At 46.2% G+C, this 16,605-nt stretch overlaps 1 protein-coding gene across 17 annotated transcripts in view; it reads left to right on the top strand.

Moving 5' to 3' along the window:
- The window catches only part of Nfasc (neurofascin), a 173,766-nt gene that overhangs the window by 114,407 nt on the left and 42,754 nt on the right, over positions 1-16,605 (top strand). For all 17 annotated transcript variants that reach the window (XM_029478694.2, XM_029478681.2, XM_029478680.2 and 14 more), the window contains 3 exons: positions 8,121-8,232; positions 8,635-8,819; positions 10,227-10,358. In XM_029478694.2, coding sequence (XP_029334554.1) covers positions 8,121-8,232; positions 8,635-8,819; positions 10,227-10,358 — 429 coding nt within the window. The remainder of the gene's footprint in view (positions 1-8,120; positions 8,233-8,634; positions 8,820-10,226; positions 10,359-16,605) is intronic.

Genomic DNA, 16,605 nt, shown 5'->3' with positions numbered 1-16,605 from the left:
AGTTTCTTAAAATAGCACAGTTGGGCTCTGTTGACTTTCCTGTCTAGAAAGGGCACGGGCTTTCTTTACCTCCTTCAGAACCAGGTCTGAGTGGGAAGCCACGCTGTCTGCCTGTCGTTTGCTTTTTGAGATTATTATACTATTTTTATTAATTGCATCTAAGGAAGAGGTAAAAGTATTACACATATATTAACATATATGTGTATATATCAAAATCCAGACAAGCTAAACATTATTTTCAATCTGTTTTAGAATGAAGCAAAAGCTAACCAGGTTGAGTCAGACTGACAAGGACAGACGTGCAACTTTGTCCATACTGTGACAAGCATAAGGGCTCTGACTGCTATAGCAGGAGGCAACCTGGTTAGAGAGGAGGGTATCTGCTGAGGTGGACAGTGGAGTGTACCCTACACTTCCTGCCTGTGTTCAAATGGTATTCCTCAAGGACAGAGGCTCCCTAAATCTCTTACATGTGCTCCACAGCTTGTAGCAAGCTTGGCGCATTGCTCCTCCCCTGGAACTGAGAAAGTCTCTGTTATACCTGGGAATAAAGCATGGGAGTGAAGGAGAAGGAGCCCCTTTTAGCTGAGCATGCCACTGTGCCCCTCCCCAAGAGGGAAAAAGAGAACCTTCGCTCTCAAGCACTGCCTCAGCCCCACTGACCCCTTCATTTCACTGTGGACCAGTTCCCACCTTCCAGCCCACATTCATCCAAATTGACTTCCAGAGCAGCCAGGTCTTTCTCAACAGCCACATTATCAGAAACGGTTCTGATCATGACAATCTTCCCATTGCTGGCTGTAAAGCAGACAGGGGGTACAGTTCAATATCAGGCCCAGAAAAGAACTCTCATGCTCTCTTACAATTGTTTAAGATGGGATTTGATCTGTCTTCAAATATGCAAATGTTCTAACACAGCCCCCTGGCCTCCCCTAGGAAGTTGGACTGTGTCCTGGCTTCTCAGGCTGTCTCTGATTGGCTTCCAGTCAGTTAGCTGCACACTCCCTCCCCTGTGGGTACTGTCAGAACTTGAACCCTCGAATGGGGTGGGTAGAGAGTAAAACAGCGACTTAAAGGCAGAGGTATGTTTATGTGTCCTGTTCTAAAATGTCTTCATTGAAGACTGAAGGACCAGGGCCTTTCTTTAGTCACTCACATTGGAGTGGCAGCCACTGATACTGCTTTTTTAAAGAAAGTTCCTGCCCTGTGTTTTCCAGAGAACTCTGGGTCTCAGACAGTGGACTCATCCCCTCATCTTGTTCTCCTTTTAGGAACCTCCACCAGGGTCTCCCAGCAGAGGTCTGTCAGGGTCTACAGTGATGGCCACCTGGTCGCACACGTGGTCGGACGTACGAGCACGCACGCACGCATGCATGCACACCTACCCCCTGCAGTTTAGCTGCTGCCAGGCAGGCTTTGCTGTCCTCCACAGGTCTCACTAACACTCCTTTTTCTCTAGCTGGTCTTACGCGGAGTCCTGGGGACGCTGGTTCAGAGCCAGCTACAAGATGCTACAAGACACTCATTCTTAACCTCATTTGTTCAAAGTATAGATGGACCATGCAGAGTTCAAGCCTAATATCTTTACTTTCAAAATAATCTCGATTTTATTATTGCTTTCTTTTGCAGGACTTAACCACTTTGTTTTCTTTGAGCTCCTTTGCGTTGATTGTTCGCTACCAAGTGCATCCCCCTTTTCCAGCTGTGTTGTTTTCTTTTGCAAACCCCATTGGCACTCTCCTCAGTTGTGATGTGGCTTTGCATTTCTGTTCTCTCCCGCCTTGTGTTCGCGCCCATACCTGCTCCGTGCCTCCCTGTTCGCTCACCCTCTTTTGTTTATTGCAGACAACCCCTATAATGACTCGTCCTTAAGAAACCACCCTGACATATATAGTGGTGAGTCTGGGAGTAACTTCTCCTGTCCTAATCCACTTTGTCTAACTTGACTGATACTGTGACATTAACTCCTGCTGGGTGGCAGAGTGGACAGCTGGCCAGGCCAGGTGCCAAAGGGGACACCCCAGGACACTGTCCACCTGGAGCAAGGTGGTCAGTGGGAGTCTGAGGTGGGCTCCCATCAAAAGGGTTTCCTCCAGTATGCAAGTCTCCATTTGCTGAATTCTCAGAAGGTGGCTTCAAGCAAGGGAGATCTCCATGAAGGACCCAGTGGAGACTTAAGGGTCAATGACAGATGGATGGAAAGTGGACATTTGCATCACCATGTCCAAAATATCCGAGAAACAACTTGAGAGATGAGAGATTTATGTCAGCTTACAGCCCAGAGCCTTTTGGTCTACCATGGTGGGACGCAGGCACGCTGTCACTATTGGCAGGAGTTGGAGAGGCTGTTCACATCACAGCAGACTAGGAAGCAGAAAACAAAGCAGGAACCGAGGGCCAGATGTCCTTCAAAGACCCACCTCTGATTATCCACCTTTACCAGCTAGGCCACACCTCCTGAACATCCCACCCTCACAACCTCAGCACCATGAGCTGAGGACCAACCATGAGCCAGGGCAGGGGTGCATTTCAGATTTAACTGTCACAGAGGCTATTTGAGAATAGTTGAGAGTCCACCACCAGGAGGAGACAGGAAATCCGGTTCCTATTTGGTAGCATAAATAGCACAGCCAGATTTGGTTGCGTTGACTCTTCAGTGTCTGGGTTTGAATCACCTGCTTTATAGCCTCATTTTTTTTTTTTCCTGAGAGTACTTTGTCACAGGCAGGTCCCAAATCTCTTTGAAAGCTGGAGAGATGGTTCCGCAGTTAGGAGCACTGACTGCTCTTGCAGAGGGTCAGGCTTAATTTCTAGCACTCATATGGTGACTTGGACCCATTTGTAACCCAGTTTCATGGAATCCAACACCCTCCTCTGGCCTCAGTAGGAATCAGGCATGCACATGGTGCATAGACATACATGCTGGCAAAATATGCATAAAATAAAAGTAAATAATTTTTTTTAAAAAGAGGTTTCTCTAGAAAATGATATACAGAATCCAGGTCCGAGTTCTCTCTCTGGGTAAGTATAAATGAAGTTGTCCAGCCATGTCCCCGACATCTGTGCCTTTTCTCCCCTCCAGAAGCACATACAAGTCCAGTGGCCACCAGTCACATCTGCAAATCGTGGCACGATCACAATGAGTTATAGCTCTAACGAGCCACAGCTGTCTGCTAGGTCTGATTAATGGGGGGACTGGCTATTTGCACACCTGAGTCTCCCCTCACTGTGGCTTAAGAATGCCTCGTGTTCCTTGAGCAGCCATTAGGTTCAGCATTTGCTAGATTTGACAAAGCAGCTGGTCCCATTATCAATTATGCTTCTGAGCTGAGTTCAGGTCCCCAAGGGGATCTTTGGGAGCCCAGATAGGTAGGGATGTCTTTACTGAGGTTGCTAATATAAGCAATGAGCAGAGTCTGGAATGGAGGATGGGCTGAGAAATGAGAGCCAGGGGAAACAGAGGTTCCAACTTGGCACCAAGCAGCAGGAACCACGCTGAGACTTATTGCCCAAGGAAGCAGGCAGCCTTTGTTGGATTCTGAGGATTGTTTGTTTTCAAGGTAATGGAGCCAACCACCACTGTGTCAAAAGCACTGCTGTGGAATGTGCCTTTTCTAAATTGAACCCCAAATATCTATTGTAGAGAGTACTCTGAAATCCAAAACGCATTGGAGCCCTTCGAGATCACGTGGCTCAAGTTCTTTGCTTTGTGTAAGGCAGGGAAAGGCAAAGTTGTTTATCCACAGAAGATGGCTGAGTGATTCCAGCCTAAACCCAGCTTTTCTCCAGAGGTCAGAATTTTTTAGAAGAGAGTGAGAGTCATTCAGAACTGTGAAACCAACAGAGCTCGCATAGAGACGGAGCCTTGGTCCTCGGTCCCCACCAGGGCACGGCTGGCATAGCCTGAAGCTGTGGGGAGGATGTAAAGGACAACCAAGCTGAAGGCTTTAGAAAGAAAGAAAAACCAAGAAAGTAAGGAACTCCTTCCTGGGTCCACAGAGCTCCTAGCCAAGGAACATCATCAGCGACAAATGTCCAGTACATACCTCTCTTTGGCTCGAAGTGTGATATGTCTCTTTTCTAGAAGAAGGGGCCCCCCTGTCCTAATGATCTGCACAAAGAGTTGACATCCTCTAGACATGCGTCAGAAGTTACCTCCCCTCTGATTGGCAGAGAAAGGCACCTGGCTTTCATTCCATCCAGAAAGCAGGTGTTTTATAGTCTGTACCTGGAGCCACACTGTCTCCAATCAAATCCAGTCTCCAGGACATGCCACCAGGTGACACTAGGCAAGCCATTTAATGCTTCAAAACTTCGATTCTTTCATCTGCCAAACAGGTGGATTACTAGCCTCAAAAATGGCTGTAAAGGTTAAAGAGGATCGTGACCCACAGCTGCTAAGCTGCAGTACACATTGACAATGTTAATATAGAACCCAATGTTGGATTTAAAGGAGGAAGTTGTGTGTGGACTGGATTGTATGTAGGCCATCTGTTTCTAAATTAAGGGAGACACGGAGACTTTGAAGATAAGCCGGGGAGAGAATGGCAGGCACACATACAGGAGGAGAGCTACTCCACAGGGAGAGACATTAGCGTGCACCAGAGAAAGGAAAACCGCCCGGTTTTCCAGCTCTGCTAAGAACTGGGTGAGGAGAGAGGCTGTAACTATTGCAGGCAGCATTCAGATTAATTCTACATAGGTTTCCTAATAGCAAGATACACTAATGTTTCTAGATCAAGAGACCACACACACACACACACACACCCCTGCCCCACTTAGGGGCCAGAAAGAGGGATGGGGTGCCAGGAAGCCTGTTTCACATGTCTCTGGTTCTCAGTTCTGAGAACAGAAGGCAGCAGAGAGAACTGGATGTAGGCTCTAGCTGCCACAGAATGCTGCATTTGGCAAAGGTCCCCAATGCATCTGAGGTCTTGGACCATATTCTGCTGCCCTGTTCTACTGAGTGAAGGGAACAGCTAAGTCTGTCAGCAATTTTGACCTTTTTTTTTTGGTAGAAGACAGCCAGAAACTGTTTCTCATTTGACCCTTTGAAGACAGTTTGATTAAAGTGGGGTCGTGACCTAATGTCCCCTGACTGACCATCTGGCTCTGGGGATCCATGAGTCTTCTCAGTGCCACAGCTTCCAAGAGCCACCCTCTGGCAGCTTTTCTTGAATTTATGCAGGTTTGAGCTTGGTGTCTGTATCCTGGGGGTTTTTGGGTTTTTTTTTTTGGTTTTGTTTTTGTTTTGTTTTGTTTTGTTTTGTTTTTTGTATCAGGGTAGACCCAGCCTGAACTGGAAATGGGCAGAGCATCCCTGTCTCCAGAGTGAAAAGAGCCGTCCTAGCTAAAGAGACAGTTTTCACCACATAGAGCCTCATTCAATAGTTACCTTCATCTTGGTAGTTACTGGTTCCTGTGTTTCCTCCAAGGAAAGAGACCAGGCACCTTCCCTTGGGAACAGAGGCTCCCAAGGTCACCAGCCAGATCTGCTACCTCAAGTTTTCATGACTCCCTCCTGCACAGCTGACATTTTTCAGAACCTCCCTTCAGCGCCAGCCTTCTCGTTCCCCTGTAAAGCCGCTAGTCACCGTGTGGGAGATTCCCGTGTCCCTAAGAATCCAGTGGAGATGCTCTGGATCTCTTCATCTCCCCCATCCCCCCAGGTTCTTGGCTCTGAGCTTATCCGTTGCCTCCAAGGAAAGCAGGGATCATAGATGCTGAGAATAGTAAAACAGACCAGAGCAGTTCACAGAGGACCAAGCGCCCTTCTTCACCTCTTGACCTTGGGATTTTGGGTTTCTTTGATTGGAGTTGTTAGAAACATTGGGAAACTGCCTGTGAGAAATGGGGACAGAGTGACATCTCCAGCTTCAGACTGAGCGCAACCATGGCAGCACAGCTTAGAATCCAAATCAGCAAACCTGTGAGCTTGGGCAAAGTCTGTTAACTTCATAGAAACTCAGTTTCCTTTGCTAAAAACACACAAGTGGTAACATTCATTGTGAGGGTTAAACATGCTGACACTGCAGACCAACCAGTCACAGCACTTGGCCCTTCTTAAATACTTACAGGGCTGTGGTGGCTCCCTCTGGCTTGCAGGGTAATCTTTCATTTCCTTTGAACGAGGCTTGCTTTTCAGTCGCTGCTTCCTCCCTAAGATACTTCTGAGGATTGGTACCCCATACCCTATACTGTGTACTGCTGCTGTATGTAGCTTTTCTCTGGTCACACTCCTAGGCATCCTGATGGCCAGAGCAGGGCTCTGGGCTAATAATCTTCCTGTTCCCCATCCTTCCTGCTTCCATGATGTGCTGCAGGCTGTGAGAGTTCATGCTGCAGGCTGTGGGGTGAACTAAGTGTCCAGAGGCTCACAGACTGGCCCCTGTAGACTTTTCTTGTGTGGAATGAGTGTGGTGACTGAGATGCAATCTTTTCCATGTCGTTACAGGGTTCACAACTCTGGACAGACTCACCTACTTGATATGACCCTCCTACCCTGGAATCTCTCTGTCCTTTTGGTGCCCATGACTGTGTGGTTTTGTTTGTTTGTTCATTTGTTTGGGTTTTTTGGTTCTTTTTGTTTGTTTTGTGACTGTGTGATGGGAGGAAGCTGCTGCTTCCTGGTTACTGAGAGGATGCTGCTAGGTCTGCAGGTATAGACAGTAACCGACTAACCACTTAATGGATTAACCCTGCAGTTGCCACTGTTCTATATGTGTATGCTGGCGTGATAGATGAGACCGTATCGGGGTAAACTCTTGCCTTCTTTTTTGTTTCTTCTTCCCCCTTTAACTTGTCAGCTCCACAAATATTTCCTGAACACGTGTCATATGCCGTCTATTCTGTTGTGTCGGGAGCTCAAATATCTCAGTGTGTGTTTTAACATTTCTTCCCCTGACAAAAGATAAAAGATAAATTCTGTGAGATGTTTCTCAATGGCTAATGAAGAGAAGCTGGGCATCCTCAGGTCAGGAGCCTCTCTGATTCATCCTGATACCTGCAGGGGCGGCCAGCTTCCGTAAGATGCATGAGTTACTGAGCTTGGATGCCACCAGCCAGGCTTCACCTCTCCAGCAGCAGTTAAACCCAGATGGATGCCCTTGTTCTGACTCAGGGCATCCCCCAGACTTCTAGCTCCTAGCAGCTCTGCCTGCCCCCCCTCCTTCCCACTTGTCTGGCTGAGCCTACGGCCCGTGGGGTCTCAGGCTTATATTCGTCTTTCAGTCTTTATGTGTCTAAGGCTTCATGTGTTCCTCCTCCAGTTTCCTGTTTGACTTGGGATTTCTAGTTGAACATTTATTTTTTTTCTTTTTTCTTTTACCCATTTCCACGGAGTTGTACAAAGCGTATAGGAAACAAGTAAGGCTTGATACACTCTCCGCGGATGCACCCTGATTGGCATGGCCCCCTCCATGGGAAACAGTGTCAGCGTGTACACCATCCAGCCTCTAACACCTGTGTGGAAGGAAGATTTCTGCCTATCTCCTGGCTGCTCCAGCCTAGTTGAACTGTTGATCACCTTCCCCCATCCTGGCTGCCATTTGCCCCACCTACACCCACCCCATCTCTCATGCAGTCATAGTGAGGAGCCAGAGTGGGCTTGGCTCCAGACAGTTTTCCAGTCATCTCTCCTCGTTCATTCTCTTTGTGTCTTTGCTAAGCCATTAATAATTCTCTGTTTATCTGGGGCCTTGCTGCTTCATTCCAGCTCCTTGTCAGAGTCCCAGAGAGCAGGTGGCTTGTCCTCTGTCCCCAACCTATGGCTTCTCTTTCCTCCATGTCCCTGTCTGGGGAGGATAGACGGATGCTGAGATGATCTGGCCTCGGGGCCCCTCCATCCCAACACAGATGTCAGAGATGGACCTCTCAATGCTCCATAGTCCCTTCCTGTCCAAGAGGAAGGGAAAGGCTTCCGGGCTTCTCTCAGCAGAACCTGGAACTGGTTGCATACATGTGCTGGAGGAGCAGAGGACCCCCAAGCTTCCAAACACATCAGATCCTTGGGGTAGCTTGAGCTAGAAGGACCCAGAGTGGTGATGACATTTCTTTCTAACCCAATAGTGTTGGCACACCTGGACTGGAGGCTCACAGAAGTTTGTTCTGTCCTGTTTCAGCCCGAGGAGTTGCAGAAAGAACGCCCAGCTTCATGTATCCCCAGGGCACATCGAGCAGTCAGATGGTTCTACGTGGCATGGACCTGCTGCTGGAATGCATTGCCTCTGGCGTGTACGTACCATCTTCTAGCTCTGATCCTGAAGACGGGGTGGGCATCCATCCACACATTTTAGAGGCATACCAGTATATAGGAAAAGGGAAAGCCAGCAGGCCCATGAGTAGAACACTATATGTCTATCATCGACATCCCACTATAGTTACCTTTGCTTTGGGAAAAGAGAAAAAGGCAATGGCTGGGCTTGCTGCAGATGCATTGAATCACATATTATCTTAGCTCTGCCTTTCTGTGGAGACCCTGTGGCCAGCCAGTCTTCTCTAAATAGGAGAGTCCAGGTTCTAGAGGGTATATAGTTTCCTGCTGGACCCAAGCCACTTTTAGGATGTCTGGGTGTCCGACTCTTTAGAAGACGTTCAGTAATGGGCCCTTTGCTTTCTTCTTGACCCCTGTACTAGCCCAACACCAGACATTGCATGGTACAAGAAAGGTGGGGACCTCCCATCTAACAAGGCCAAGTTCGAGAACTTTAACAAGGCTCTGCGCATCACCAATGTCTCCGAAGAGGACTCTGGGGAGTATTTCTGCCTGGCCTCCAACAAGATGGGCAGCATCCGGCACACGATCTCGGTGAGAGTAAAGGGTACGTTGTGTGTATTTCTCATTATGATTATGTTGCCAGCCCTGAACACCAATGTCATGACGCCCCTCCTGCTATGGCTGGGAGACAGAGGGAGTGGGGAACTTCCAGTGTCCTGGCTAATGACAGCACTGGGCTGCCATGGTGGTATCACTCCTGGGTGTACTGCACGCATTCGTGGGCATGGAGACGGAGGGAAGGCAATTTATTGTGGTGTTTGCCCAGCTCTGGGCTCTCTCTGCAGGGAGATCCGTCCCAGAGCCTTTTCTTTCGTTTTGCATTCCCATCTGTGCTGTGTCGTCTTAGCCTGTGCTGTCTGTGTCGTATGCATGGCACTGTGCTGCTTCTTCAGGGTGGGAGTCACCATGGACCAAATCATTTTTAAGCCACCCCCCTCCCCTCAAAGCAGATACAGCTCACCTGAGCTGTCTCGACACTAGAGCTCCTGTCCCTGTGGGCCCCCGTTAGATGACGGGCTGTATGGGTCATTACTCAGCCCAGGCTACATGCAGCCTGGGAGATTGAGGGCTGAGGCTGAGTACAACCTTCTCAGCATACAGTTGGCTGACCGTATGTCCTTGTCCTCAGCACTACACACACACACACACACACACACACACACACACATACAAGTGCATTCTCATTCGTTTTGGTGAGTAACAAGATTTTGGAGCCTTTAATCTAGATGTTTCTTTTCTTAGAAAAATCCACATGTTCATAAAAAAATTGTCCAAATAATGGCAAAGTGTGAACCACCAAGAATGACTCTAACCAGAGTTCAGTGCCTAAAAGAAAAAAGTTCAGAACTTTCCAGTCTCTTTCTTTTTCTTTTTCTTCTTCTTTTTCTTTTTCTTTTTCTCTTTCTCTTTTCTTTTTCTCTTTCTCTTTCTTAGATAGATGATTTTTCTTAAGATTTATTTATATTTATTATTACTGTAGCTGTCTTCAGACACTCTAGAAGAGGGCGTCAGGTCTCATTACAGATGGTTGTGAGCCACCATGTGGTTGCTGGGACTTGAACTCGGGAACTTCAGAAGAGCAGTCGGTGTAATCTTAACTACTAAGCCATCTCACCAGCCCACTTTCCAGTCTTATAACAACAGAATCCAAAAGTGACCAAGCGCAACGTCCCTGACCTCTCAGAGCCTCAGCCGCGTGGTCCCTTGACAACTCGGCTGCAGTAGGTCTGGATCCCTAGCATCCCTGCCTTTTAAACACCCTTTGGAGAATTCTAAGAAGTAGACTCTGCTCTGTGGGCTCAGCTAACCAGCCACCTGCAGGCTGGGCTGAGCCATCTTCCTGAGGGTGAATGATCAGGGCTGGAACTTGGGGGGTTGCCCTCCTACAGGAGCTCACCTGGCTTCTCGTGCCTGGCCTGTGCCATCTACCTCTGCCTGCCTTGTCTTTCAGCTGCTCCATACTGGCTGGATGAGCCCAAGAACCTGATCCTGGCTCCTGGGGAAGATGGGAGGCTGGTATGCCGAGCCAATGGGAACCCAAAGCCGACCGTGCAGTGGATGGTGAATGGAGAGCCTTTGCAATGTGAGTCAAGCTGCTGTCCCACTCCATCTGTTCCCACCCCCCCCCTCAGAGTATTTGTTGGTGAGCCAGATGTCCCCAAAGTGAAGGAGGTGAATGGCTCATTGGCATTTCTTCCTCTGCGGGCATCTCGGAAGTAGAAAGCCTTCCTTATTCTTCTGAAAGAACAGGAGGCTAAGTAGCCTAGAGCCTGTGCTTGTGTTCCTGTGTCTAGAGATCTGTGCTTCTTCGTGGTTTCCCTAACCTTTGCTTTCTGCCCAGTAACTCTAGAGCCCAGTTTAGAAGCTGAACACTGAGGCCTCAACTCAGGCTTGGACTCTGAGTGGTAGATGAGGTTTAGAAGGTTATTAAGTCTATTGTTATTAACAGTGATGGCTCCAAGTCTTACTCTCTAACAAAGGCCACTTAAAAGACAGTGTTAGGTGACTCTGGAAGACTGTGGCTGAACGCAGAAAAAACAAAACGTAAGTATTTGGGGGAAACGGTCCTGTCCAGATGGATTGAGTAGGGGTCCCGGGATCCCTTTGATCTGATGATGCTGGTCTGTTTTTCACATTATATTCTTTCTGTCCAGTTGTTTGACTTTTTAGATGTCTCGTCATTCACTTCTTTAAGGAGTTGGGAAAATGTAAGCAGTGATATCAACTAGTGGGGCGGGAACTCAGAGGTAGCAGAAGGAAGCTGCCCCAGTGTGCTGCGGCTAAGGAGAAAAGCAAGGGTGTGTGAGACACAGGCAGGACAGCACCTGATGCTGGCAAGATGAAAATGGTGGCCAAGTGTGTACAGCACACTTCTATACCTTCCTGATGCTACAACCCTTTAATACAGTTCCTCATGTTGGGTGACACCCCCCTCAACCATAAAATTATTTTCTTGCTTCTTCATAACTGTGATTTTGCTACTGTTATGAACCACAATGTAAATATCTCATATGCTGAATATCTGATATACGACCCCTTTAGACCCACAGATTGAGTAACACTGGTGTATATGGTAAGGTATTCTCGTCCTTAAGGGCCAGCAGCTGATCTTATCAACACAGAATAATTGTGGGGTCCTGAGCCTGAGGCCAGCGGGTGGGTCAATCTCTGCAAACTCCTGTCTGTTCCACCTGGCCTCTTGACATATACCACCAAGTTCACAGCAGGCAGGCTGACGCTGGAAGGCATGGAAAAGAACATGGCAGGGCTGCCTGTAATGAGGTGCTGTGCCTCTGCCCCCACTCAGTGTCCTTGGGAGACATTTCCAGTTAGAACATTTCCAGGGTACACGAACTGTAGAGCCCGGAGGCGTGAAAGAACCCAGCCTACAGACCACAAAGCTAGGTGTGGCCAACAGAAGCCCTTGGCATGCAGAGAAGGGAGCCACTGAGTGAAGAGAACTCTAGCAGGCATGCGTCCTCTCTCATAACAAGCTCAACACCAGCACAAGAGAGCAGGGTTCCCAGCAGCCGATCCCCAAATCCAAACCCACTAAATCTGGTGGGTTTCAGCCTTCAAAACCTCAGGAGGAAATCGCTCTAACTTCTTTGCTCCCCCAACCCCCTGTGTTTCACTTTTTCTTTCTTTTTTTTTTTTTTTTTTGGTTTTTCGAGACAGGGTTTCTCTGTATAGCCCTGGCTGTCCTGGAACTCACTCTGTAGACCAGGCTGGCCTCGAACTCAGAAATCCACCTGCCTCTGCTTCCCGAGTGCTGGGATTAAAGGCGTGCGCCACCACCGCCCGGCTTTCTTTTTTTTTTAACTGCACTTTTAGGAGTCTTTTTTACTTCAGCTTATTTTTTTTTCAAAGATTTATTTATTATTATACATAAGTACACTGTAGCTGTCTTCAGACACACAAGAGGGCGTCAGGACTCATTACAGGTGGTAGTAAGCCACCATGTGGTGGCTGGGATTTGAACTTGAGTTGGTTTGTCAAGTATTTCTCATTTTCTTTAATGGATATTTATTTACTTGCATTTCAAATGCTATCTCCTTTCCCAGTTTCCCCCCTGCCACCCCCTTTCCTGCTTCTATGAGGGTGCTCCCCCACTTACCCACCCACTCCAGCCTCACTGCCCTAACATTCCTCTACACTGGGGCCTCAAGCCTTCATAGGACCAAAGGCCTCCCCTCCCATTGATGCCAGATAAGGCCCCTTCAGCTCCTTCAGTCCTTCCCCTAACTCCTCCATTGGGGTCCCTGTGCTTAGTCCGATGGTTGGCTGCGAGCATCTGCATCTGTATTGGTCAGGAACTAGCATAGCCTCTCAGGAGGCTCTATCAGGCTCCTGTCAGCAAGCACTTCTTGGCATCAGCCCTAGTGTCTGGGTTTGGTGTCTGCATGTGGGATGGATCCCCAGGTGGGGCAGCCTCTAGATGGCCTTTCCTTCAGTCTCTGCTCCACTTTTTGTCGCTGTACTTTCTTTAGACATGAGCAATTCTGGGTTAAAGTTTTGGAGATGGATGGGTAGCCCCATCCCTCAACTGGGGGGCCATGCCTAACCTCTGGTTTTGGTCTCGACAGGTTCTTCCTTCCCTTTGTGAGTTTTTTTTTTTTTTTAAATGTGGACTCTGAGATCAAAGCCAGGCCCTGTGCTTATACAGCAAGTAATTTGCTAGCCCAGCAATGTCTCCTGCCTGAAACAGTACATTATGTTCTGTTTGATTCCCTTTCTTACATTAGTCTCACCTTCTCTATAGACTTCTCCCCTGGGGATCCTGTATCTCTGTACTGTGTTCTTTTCCCTCCATCTTCATGACATTGTGCTAGAGACGCCTCTTCCTTGTCTTTCCTTCTATTTCCTTTGATCCCATGCATTTGCCCCTTTTTAATCTCATCCATTTATTATTTTATATAGACTTTAAATAATTTTCAACTTCATAGCACATACTACATGATTTTACCATTTTCTGTTCTACAGCCATTCATGATGCATCCATGAGCTTTAACCAGTATTAAGTGTATTCCTATGCCAAGTATGGCTTGGTGTGGTTGCTATCCCAGCAATTTGTTGTGTCCTTTCTGGATGTTACTAGGAATTGACTCCATAAAAGCTCAATAAGAAGACACACAAATGAAGCTGGAGGAACTATCAAAGCCAACGGATGTGTACGTCATAGCTCAGACACACAAGAAACATGAACAAACATATCAGCACATCTCCCGAGAAGGAACGTAATTCCTCATACTCTGAACTCAGAAACGTGAAGTTAACAAATTACAGATGAAAGATGCAAACATTTTCATGTAAAGTGATCTGTGACCTCAAAGATGATGGAAAGAAGCAGATGAATATAGTGATCAAGAGATGAAAGCCAGCAATACAGACAAAGAACTTGGAAGAAGAGCTCAGGAAAAAGTCAGCAACAAGGATGCACAAACAGATTGGTTTTTAGTTTGGGTGTTTTTTTAATCAAATAGAAATGTTGAAATGAAAAAGAACACACTGGAAACCATCAACAGATACAGCATGAAGACGGAAGACTATCAGGAATAGAAGGGAATATCAAAGAAGCAATCATCACTAAATTAAAAAGCATCACTAACATCACTAAGATCTTTTTATAAGTAATAATATGACTTCCAAAAAAAAAAATCCAAAGATGCAATCAAGAGATAAACCTAAGGATGCATGAAGCAATAGGAAGAGCTGAGATAGAAACTAAAAGGATAGAAAATCTATTCAATGAAATTATAGCAGAAAACTTCCAAAATCTAACTGTAAATCTAGACATCTTAGTCAGGGTCTCTATTGCTGTGGTAAAACACCATGACCAAAGCAACATGGGCAGGAACGAGTTTGCTTGGCTTATATTTCTACATCATTGTTTATCATCAAAGGAAGTCAGGAGAGGAACTAAAACATGGTAGAAACCTAAAGTCAAGAACTGATTCAGAGACCATAGAGGAGTGCTTCTTACTGGCTTGCTCCTGCTTTCTTATAGAACCCAGGACCACTTGCCTAGGGGTGGCACCATCACAATGGGATGGCCCTCCCACACCAATAACTAATTAAGAAAATGTCCTATAAGCTTGCTTACAGCTCAGTCTTATGGAGACATTTTCTCATTTGAGACTCCCTCCTCTTCAGTGACTCTAACTTGTGTCAAGTCACCATAAACTAGTCAGCACAAACAGAAAAGGCATTTAGAATCCCAAATAGACATAACCAGAGATTGATAACACAACATAGGTAGGGTGCCCAAAGTACCAAAGAAACAATAGCCAAACTGTAAGAGAAAAATATCAACTTACAATGGCGTCAGAATAACATCAGACCTCCATACAAACCCTTAAAATGACCAAGAAAGCTTGGGGTTTTTTTTTTTTCGATGACTGCTTCAGTCATTAAAATTAAAATAACTAGCAACCAAAATTGCTATCCATCAAAATTATCTTTTAAATTCATGTAGAGGAGCTGGAGATATGGTTCAGCCTGACACCCTGAGTTGATCTCACACAGTAGAAGGACAGTACTGATTCCTATAAACTTCCCTCTGACCTCCAGATATACACATAGCACGTGCATACCCCACATTTGCCAAGTAAGTATTTAAAAAGTAAGTAAATTCTTGGAGAGATACAACACAAACACAACAATTAAGACAAACACAAATTGAAGCAATTCTTGACCATCAACCCACTCTGCAGAAGTGCTAAAGAAATCCTGAACACAAAGAAGAATACAGTCTCAGCCAAGAGAACCCAGCAGAGAATGTAATTTTCTTGTATTAATAGATGAATAAGATACACTCCATCCTGCCCAGCATAGTCAAGCCCCTAATACAAAAGATAAAGGATGCCACGACATACTTAGTAAAGGAAACAGTCCATCAAGAAGAGAGAATGATTGTAAAAGTATATGCATTGAATGCTGGGGCTTCCCATTTCACTAGAGCAAGTGTTCTATGTATGTGTGTAAAAGGACAGTTGGTTCCTGATACAATAGTAGTGGGTGACCATAATATCCCATCTCATCAATAGATAGGCCATCTAGACTTGTAGTCAGTAAAGAAACTTCAGAGTTAACCCACACCCAAGATCAAATGGACTTGTCTGGCATTTACAGGACAGTCCACTCGACAGCTGCAAAATAGACGTTTGTCTCTCATCTGTGAAGCTTCCACTGAAGTAGATCACATGTTATTCCATAGACAAGTTTTAACAATACAAAAGAATTGAAATAGCTTCTTGTATCTATTCAGGGGGCAGTGAACTATGACTGGAACCCAAGAAGGAGAAAAAGCACAGAAGCTCACAGATGCACTCTTGAATGAGCCGTGGGCCATCGAAGAAATCTGTGAGGAGAACTTGAGTCTGAGAATCGAATGAAAAATAAAAGCTCCACTTGTCAGAACCTTTGGAATCTAACGAAGGCAGTTACAAGAGGAGCGTCCATAGCTTCAAGCTCATGTACAGTAAGATTGCATAGAAATAACTCAAGGATGAACCTCAAGACCTCAGGAAGACCAGGACAATCCAAACCCCAAGGCGGGAGATGGAAAGAAATAACAAAAGTCAGAGAGGAACTGAATGAAATGGAGAGGGAAGGACCAGTGCCAAGTCTTGATAAAACTGAGAGTGTGGCTCATGGGAAAATAAATGAGATTGACAAATTCTAATCAATGAACCAAAAGAAAGAGAAGATACCAGAATGAATAAAGTTAGACATAAAAGCGAGACATCACAACAGATTTCAATGAAGTCAAGAGAATATGTAGGACATAGTTTAGTAAAACATATGATTTGGAAAGCCTAGAAGAAACAGGTAAGATCTAGATGCCTGTGGCCCACCAAAATTAAATCAAGAATGTATGAGCAACTTAAAGAAGTAATAAATTGAAGGCCTGGACAAGACAGGATTCACTGCTGAATTCTACCAGACCTATAAGGAAGTGCTAACACCAGCGCTTCTCCAACTGTTCATGAAGTAGAAAGGGAAGGGATGCTAACAGACTCTTTCTATGAAGCCTGCATTGCTCTAATGTCAAACTTGGCAAGGACACGCTCACAAACTATAAAGCTGAACAGGAGGCCGAGACATGAGGCTGAAAGGAGACTGTGGGATGGAACAAGGCGGGCAGTGTGTGTGTGGGGGGGGGGGTGGGAGTGTAGCAAGGGGGAGAGTATGACCAAAGTACATTGGTATGTATGTATGAGAGTATCAACCTCTACGTTTTGTATGCTAAATAGAAAAATTATTTTTAAAATTGTCAGGGAAAGAAACAGGTGGAGAAGCAGAGGAGACAGGCAAAGCAGGCAGGCAGC

The sequence above is a fragment of the Mus caroli genome, unplaced genomic scaffold (assembly GCF_978045245.1).
Source record: "Mus caroli unplaced genomic scaffold, Mus_caroli_1 scaffold_1, whole genome shotgun sequence".
Lineage (NCBI taxonomy): Eukaryota > Metazoa > Chordata > Mammalia > Rodentia > Muridae > Mus > Mus caroli.
This window is presented reverse-complemented; position numbering and strand designations above follow the sequence as displayed.